We start from the raw sequence: 8330 nt of genomic DNA, 5'->3' as shown, positions 1-8330 counted from the left end.
TTTATTACTAGCGCCGCGGCTAAGCCGCAGCTGGGGTCTCTGCCCTGACGGAGGCCGCGAGGGTTAAGGAGTTGTCTCTCCCGTTCACGGCGGCTACCGCGAAGAGGCCCCCTGCAGGGTACGCCGCCACGTCCACGTACGTTACGTACGGGTCACCCTTGAATTGTCGGCGCTGTCTGTCGACCCGCGCCTCGCGTCGTCCTTCGTGGAGTTCATGACTTATGTGCTTTGGTATGGGGTTCGCCTTGATCTTGCTTCTGACCTCAGGCGGGAGTGATCGTTGCCCATCGAGGGCACGAAGCTCCGTTCCCGTTCCGGTCCGGTGGAGGATGGCTCTGTCCGCCGCCGTGTTCTGTAGTCTGGCTTTTTGCGAAGCCATAACCACGTCCGACAGCTCAGCGAAGGTGTTGTGGACTCAAGAGGAGTGGCTTTTCTGCTTAACACGGATGCGTCGGTGGGCAATATGGCGGACCTATGCGCAACTCTGCTCCCATTGGGAGCATATAGAGTAACTCTACCGTAAGTGCGATAACATCGTAGTAGTGGTTTATTAAGGAAAATGACGCCTATCCCTGCTGCCTAATAGCGAACACGGCGCAGCGTCAGGGGAAGCGGAAATGGGAGATAAGATGTGAGGAAGGGAAGAGAAGGAGAAGCAGCAGTAGTCTCATCCGATCATGGCGGACGCCGGTGATGAAGGCGATGGCCTGCTGGGGGCGAGCGCTTAGCAGTGGGCGGTGATCCCGTTCGACTCCACAAACTCCAAAAAGCTATGGAGAGCTCGGAGGTGGGGAGGCGACGGGAACAGGAGGTGGCTGGTTGTCGCAGCAGGTAGTACCTGTTGCCTGTAGGCAGTTGTGACCCTTGAGCTGTCCTGTGCCAGTGCTGGGCAAGCACAGAGAAGGAGGTCGAGGGTCTCGGGGTCGCCGCAACGTTCGCAGGCCGGTGAGCTGGAGCGTCCCTTGACATGCAGCCGCGCCGCCGTCCAGACACAGCCCGTGCGCAGCCAAAGCAATGTTGCGCATTCCCTCCTGGTAAGGTCACCCTCTGTAAGTAGCCTGGGACGCTTGCCGTTTGCCACTCTGACATCCGGGTGACCGGTTACGAGCAGTTTTTTCAGGCGCTGCCTTGAAAAATCAGAGGAAGCGACTGCTCGTGTGAGCGGCACTTCAGCATGGTCGGTGGTTTTGGCGAGGGTGTCCGCTTCTTCATTACCGGCTTTTCCCACATGGGAAGGTAGCCAGTGAAACGAGATGGTGATCCCCGCGGCAGCCAATGCAGAGAACTTCGAGCTGAGCAAGGCCACCGAAAGCCATGATCAGCGGTGGTTGATGAGGCTCTGGAGCGCAGGCTTCCAGTCGCAGAGCACTGCCACCGGTTGCCCAGGAGGGTCCCTAGCCAGGACATCGGCGACTAGGTGGAGCCCAGCTAATTCTGCCGCGGTGGAGCTCGCGGCGAAGGGGATCCGACATTGTCTGTTGACTGCCCTAGCCGGGATGGTCAAGGCTGCAGCGGCCGATCCGTTCGCCAGGACTGATCCATCTGTGTAGACCAGCAGATTTCCTTCCAGCTCCTCGTGGTGTTTTCAGGCTGCAGCCTAGCTGTTGCAGTGCTGCAGTGGGTGTCTGTCGTTTAGTCGCTCCATTGAGCGAGAGGTGGACGTCCACTGGTCGATGGTGTGGTGGAGGCAGCGCGATTGTCACAGGGGGGTCCGTGATCACCTGCTCGTACAGCAGGCACAGACCTCCCATCCGTGAGAACGGCTGGCTGCGGAGTCTAGCCAGCAGGCCTCCACCATCCGGAGCACGGTGAAGGCGGTCGATGTGGCCCAGGGCGCGTTCGAGCATCCTCAGCGATAGCGGCCATTCACCAGCCTCTGCCAGTGTTGCAGCGACCGGTGAATGCTTTGGGAGCCCCAGGATGCTCCTAATAGCAGGTTTGTGCAGACCCTCCAGCTGCTTTCTCCCGGCCGGTGTGAGGTTGACCAATGGAAGGGCATACAAGAGCACTGACGTTGCTGCGGCCTGGTTCAGCCGCAGCGCCCACTTTGTGAAGCAGCCACGGCCATGCTGCTGCAGCATTGCTGACAGATCCCTGAACCCCGAGCACCTTGCTGTGACAGCCTTGGCTGCAGGAATTCACGTGAGCCAGTGGTCAATGGCGAGCCCCAGGTAAGTCACCATTTGATTCCAAGGTAGGGCACGGCCAGCAATCTTCAGCTGCTTTGTGTAGCATCGAGCTGATAACATCGTGGCCGCGCGCTGTATGCTATGCGTGCGAGTAAAAGTGTGCGAGGGGGAACCGAGGATGGTAGCTCGATCTCGCGCGCGCAAGAAGGAAGGCGGAAAGGAAGCATGCCGGCTCCCGTCGCGCGCAAGGCACGGGGTGTGGAGTTCTACTCCGGTCCCAACTGCGTTTTACGCGGCGCGGCTGCGCGGGCCCTATCTTGAAAGGGATCTGCGATAGGTACAGAGTCTAGGTTAGCCGAGAGCTGATAGCTTCCATGTGTGCTGTGTTATCGCCGCGTATTCCGTGTTGACGCGAGAGGCAGCACGATGGCCAATTCGCTCACCGCTTTCGCCGCGCTTCCTCACGCCAGCGTTTTTGAAGCGAATGTCCGTGGTCATCGAGTTAGGTGGGCTCATGTTTGTCTGTGCGCACGCGACACCACGCTCGTTAAGTTAGTGAGCGAATGTTTACAACAGTTCACGCAGCTTATAAAACGACTAAGCTTACTTCTTATAGCTGTCCAATATTTGCTACGGCAATCCGTGCTTCGCCTGTGGGGCGAAACGGCGACTTCTTTCGTTGTTTTGTTCGTTTGTTTTCCAATACGAAGCATTGTTGTCTAAGTCAAGCCATTTTCTTGTATCTCGTCGTTTTCTTGATTGAACAAGAAGAGAACTACTGTTATGTGCAGTCCAATATAGGTAGTCTCGGACGCTTCACTTTGCTGATCGTGGTACGACGGGTGAGAACAAGCCAATCTCGCTGAGTGTGAATGTTGTCGACAACCCGCCTCGAATAGAAGTCGCAGAGCACTGCCATCGGTTGCCTAGGAGGGTCCTCAGCCAGGGCATCGGCGGCTAGCTGGAGCCCCGCTAATTATGCCCCAAAGTTTCGTTCTGGTAGCCTCGTAATCCGAAGTCACTGCATGCGAGTTTGATATGTCTGAAGTTCTGCGTTGTGGAGTGCTCGGTAATCCTTTCGTTCGCTCTCTCACTCGCTTGCTCGCTTGTTCGTTCTACGTGTTCAAATACGTTCAAATACTTGACAATATACGCAAAAAGCGTCTCCACTTGTAACACGGCACGGTCAGTTGCACCGACCAGTCGAGGCGTTTAAGAATGTAATTTGGGGTCCCAGAAAACTGTATGAATACCGTTTGTGATGAATAAGCCTGAGCCAATGCGCAGATGCTTTACGTCACAGCGGTTCTTCCGGACTTCCATGATCGCGAGACGCCCCGCTACATCGACTGGGCGAGACACAGACTCCAAAACCGGCGAAAGCAGCAACTGAGCTATGTGCACTGCTGCGATCAATCCGCAGCAATGCGGTAGCATCATCGGTATCCGTTAGCCCACACCTTTTATTGCACTGCCTATAGGATCGGCTCTATTTACAAGCCACATTTCGCTTCGAGTGTTGCCGTGTTTGTTCGGCAACATTCTCGTTTCATTTATTTTTGCGCAATACAAAAAATTATGCGCTTCAAGGGTATGTCTTGTATGGCTGATATTCCGGTGTCACTTTGTCGTTTGTCCATACAGAACACAGCCGGGCACAATTGGTGAACACTGTGTACTATAGGGTCATTACAGAACAATATACAAGTCAATCTATCGTCAACATGGCGGCAGACATGTTCCGCATCACCACGCCAAACTCTTTAAGGCAGCAGAGGAGTAAACTTTGTTTAAACCAGCATTTTATTTATTGTTTCACTTGGAACTATACCACAGACGAGTCTTCAAAGCTGTTCAAACTGTCCGAGAAAGATAATCTGAATCTGCTACTGCGTGGCGTTCATTGAATGCTTAGCCAACTGATCTCAGAAAACACCTAGAAAACACGCCACCAGTGTCAGCAGCGGAGTATATTAGTAGTACGGTGTATGTGCTAAGTTCTTTTATTGTCGCTGTTAAGGGCGCAGTTCCTGAAGCTCGAGGCCCCTGTCGACGTCGAATCAAAGTTCGCCTTTCTTTCATCTTCGCGGTGTATTCGGGCTGCCGCCCCCGCCACCGCTATCCTCCACGCCACTACACCCGCCGACACATCGCTCAGGTCCCCACGCCTGACTCTTTATGCGCATTGAGGAGGGCCAGGGTCCGAGCGGTGATGGCGTGGTCACTCGACCGAGGACTGCGCCCGTGGCCGTGACCAGCTTCCTGACGACCCGCAATAGGGGCGCGCTCTCCCTCGGACAGATGTGCTCGAAGTCGTCCCGCTCGACGTCGTACACGGCCACGCAGTACCGCGGGAACTCGTGCAACAACCGCCACAGCTGCGAAACAGTAAAGCATCCGAGAAATCGTTATGGTGCTAATGTAAGTTGTCAGTGAGCGGCATATTCACTTCCACATTATTAAGACAAAAGCTTTAGATCGCTCATGGGTCAAAAACCCGTCGTCCGGCGTTATGGCACGAAAATTCATAGTGCAACCATGCCACATGATGCCACCATGGTGCCACCAACAAAGGTCGTGGGTTGGATTTGCTTAATTAACTCTAACCTAATTAAGATAGAGTTAATAATGCACACAAAACCACAACCTTTGGTGGGAGTCGAACCCATGACCTTTGGTGTTACATATGGCAAAGTTAATTACGGCACTTTTTATAAAAAGTTAATTATGGCACTCGAACCCACGACCTTTGGCGGCAAAAACAAGTAATAGGAAGTAACAACGCATTTGAAGGATCCGTGTTGCCAGCATGTGTTGGTGCCACCATGGTGCCACCAACAAAGATTGAGACGTTCAATACCCTAATTCATCATCATCAGCCTATATTTATGTCCGCTGCAGGAAGAACGCCTCTATGCATTTCTTTATGCACCGCAATGCATTTCACCGCAAAGTTCGTGAATTATATCTCGAATCTTGTGTCATCCTGAGAATTCGTTCCAAGTGGATCCCCCTTGCGAACTCCACGGCAAGAATTTGTATTGCAAAAGGGCCATAAGGTAATTAGCTGAAACGTAATTAATGAATTTGTGTTAATTGGCCCATAATACATTTTAATTATTTTGTGAAAGTAATGTCCGCCTCTTCGAATACAAGCGCTCAGGAACTAGAATTGTGCTATCTGCCACTGGCATCCTTTAAAAATTTTTGAAAGTGTTCGCTGCAACAAGCCGTGTATATACCTGACTGATATTCGGTGGTGGTGGCGTGGAGCAGATGTAGAATACCGGGCCTGTAATCTGAAGGTCGTTAGTTCGAATCCCGCTCCAGTCCACTACATTTTCAGGCATGGAGCGGCGCCTGACACCAGCAAAAATATTGCTGAGAGCTAGTGGGGCTATACTAGTCCAGGTGCAACCAAAATAGGAAAGCCACTAAGCTTCAACAAAGTCACTCCCTCACCAGAACAGGAATTGGTCTACCTGGTGCAGTATTCGGCCACTACTTGCTTCATGACTCCTGCAATTACCCATGGCCCTCAGTCCCCAGTGGCTGCGGAGCACCTGATCAAAGTGACGTTCAGACCTGCGACGCGGCAGGGGGTGCTAAGAATCTCTGGGCCCGGACAGGCCGCCACTGGAAATTGAACCTGGCAACGTTCAACACGCGTACCCTCTCGAATGAGGCGAGCTTAATTTGAGGAATTATCAGGCATTGCCTAGGATGGTATTGACCTTAGTGAGGTTAGAGTGGTGAGGCTTCTACAGTGCTGAGTAACGGCCACGTCCTCTGCTACAGAGGTCTTCCAGATAAGATAGAATTCTGCGGAGTACAATCAACCTTTCTATATAGCTTTTATAGATTATGAAAAGCCATTTGATTCAGTAGAGATACCAGCAGTCATAGAGGCATTGCGTAATCGAGGAGTACAGGAGGCATACGTGAGTATCTTGGCAAATATCTACAAGGATTCCACAGAAACCTTGGTTCTCCACAAGAAAAGTAGAGAGTTACCTATCAAGAAAGGGGTCAGGCAAGGAGACAGAATATCTCCAATGCTTTTCGCTGCATGCTTAGAAGAAGTATTCAAGCTCTTATACTGGGAAGGCTTAAGAGTGAGGATCAATGGCGAATATCTCAGCAACCTCCGGTTTGCAGATGACATTGTCCTATTCAGCAACAATGGGGACGAATTACAACAAATGATTGAGGACCTTAACCAAGAAAGTGTAAGAGTGGGGTTGATGAATATGCAGAAGACAAATATAATGTTCAATAGCCTAGCAAGGGAACAAGAATTCAGGATCACCTGTCAGCCTCTAGAGTATGTAAAAGAGTACGTTTATCGCGGTCATTTACTCACAGGGACCCCGATTATGACAAGGAAACTTACAGACGAATAAAATTGGGTTGGAGTGCGTATGGCAGGCATTGCGAAATCCTAACTGGGAGCTTACCACTGTCGTTTAAAATAAAAATGTACATTCATTGCATTCTACCAATGCTAACATATGGCGCAGAAACTGGGAGGTTGAAAAAAAGCTCGAAAACACATTAAGGAATGCACAAAGAGCGATGGAACGAAAAACTTTAGTCCTAAGCATAAGAAACAGGAAGATAGCAGTGTTGATCAGAGAGCAAACGGGGATAGCCGCTATTCTAATTGACATTAAGAGGAAGAAATGGAGCTGGGCAGGCGATGTAATGCGTAGGATGGATAACCGGTGGACCACTAGAGTTACAGAATGGATACCAAGAGAAGGGAAGCGTAGTCGAGGGAGGAAGAAATCTAGGTGGGGTGATGAAGTTAGGAAATTTGCAGGCGCAAGGTGGAATCAGCAATCACAAGACAGGGGTAATTGTAGATCCCAGGGAGAGGCCTTCGTCCTGCAGTGGGCATAAATATAAATTGATGATGATGATCGTGATGATGATGTCCGGCGCCGCCTTTCGGTGGCACCGGTCTGTCACAAAGATTATCAAGCTTGACCAATTGAGCACACTTACGTTTATCGGTCTGTGCAAGACCCCTGGAATGGAGTCCGCTAAGTAGCGCCCCTGATTCTGGAAACCATCCAACGCCACGGATGCATGACCCTTGGTTAGAAGTGCCCCGAGGACCATGAAACTGAGGAAACGTGAACAGAAAGAATACACCCTCATGTAGGATCTGAAATTACTACGATTATGGCAGAATAACGTGATACACGCGGTAAACGTGTCATATTGTTAATTGTCAAACGTGTCAAACGTATCAATTGTCACAGATGGTGCAATTCTAGCAAAGCATTGCTTCGTTTATCATATTTAACAAATCAAGAACCACTAACGTCTTTGTCCCCGAATGGCCACCTGGAAGATATTAACGTGATAGCGTTAAGGGCCCTGTGTGGTCGAAAATCGCGTCGGCGTCGGCGTGCATGTCCGCGTCCGTGGCGGAAAAAATCATCCGCAACCACCACATCCGCAAAGTGTTAGTGCAGGAGATAATAATTCCGAACCACCCCGACCGCGCAGGCCCTTCGTTGTGGTGAAAGGTGTTAGTGAACAAAAATTGAATTTCTCACAGTGAAATCCGTCCGAGAAATTCTAAAGTACAACTTAAGCCCAATCTACAGACATGGTGGCGTCGGACTGTTGTTTCAATGTACGAGAAAACATAATTCTGTTCCGAGGAAACTCAAAACACAATCCTCTTTTGCCAGCATTTCTACCATAAAAACACCGGCTCACTCGGGTAGCCTACTGGCGAAAACCTTATCCAGATGGCGCTGGCATCCTCGGCAGATAAAATTGGGACTTGCCCTGCCAAATACGTTTGGGATGAGCGCGCGCGTCAGGGCAATAGCAAACAATTAATAAAATAATTAAATGTCCTAGGACCTTCACATTTTAATATAAGACGACATTTATTGCCCCTGGAAGAACGTCTTAGCAACAATACATTTCTGTTTAAAAGTGAAGCCGACTTTAAGGGGATCGGTGTAAGCTTGGTCTTTGTTAGCTGGCTTTCCCACGTTATGTGTTGCAGGGAATCGAGCCTACTTGCCGGTTGAGAATGATGCGATGCGAACGGGTCCCGATAACACTATCGCGTTCTACTCTTAAAGGCGAAGCTTAAGTATCCTCCAATTTTTTTCCAGGCACAGCCCAGGGAGAGAAGTGAAGAACACAAAAGTAAAACAGGGTAATGATTTTATA

At 50.6% G+C, this 8330-nt stretch overlaps 1 protein-coding gene across 1 annotated transcript in view; it reads right to left on the bottom strand.

Moving 5' to 3' along the window:
• Window positions 1-4121: 4121 nt before the first annotated feature.
• The window catches only part of LOC125945481 (uncharacterized), a 69288-nt gene continuing 65079 nt past the window's right edge, over window positions 4122-8330 (bottom strand). Inside the window, exons 2-3 of the mRNA XM_049667218.1 lie at window positions 7137-7257; window positions 4122-4507 (exon numbers count right to left, since the gene is read on the bottom strand). Coding sequence (XP_049523175.1) covers window positions 4208-4507; window positions 7137-7253 — 417 coding nt within the window. The 5' untranslated portion in view covers window positions 7254-7257 and the 3' untranslated portion in view covers window positions 4122-4207. The remainder of the gene's footprint in view (window positions 4508-7136; window positions 7258-8330) is intronic.

The sequence above is a fragment of the Dermacentor silvarum genome, chromosome 5, assembly GCF_013339745.2.
Source record: "Dermacentor silvarum isolate Dsil-2018 chromosome 5, BIME_Dsil_1.4, whole genome shotgun sequence".
Taxonomy (NCBI): domain Eukaryota; kingdom Metazoa; phylum Arthropoda; class Arachnida; order Ixodida; family Ixodidae; genus Dermacentor; species Dermacentor silvarum.
The sequence above is the reverse complement of the archived record's forward strand: the minus strand, read 5'-3'. Positions and strand labels throughout refer to the sequence as shown.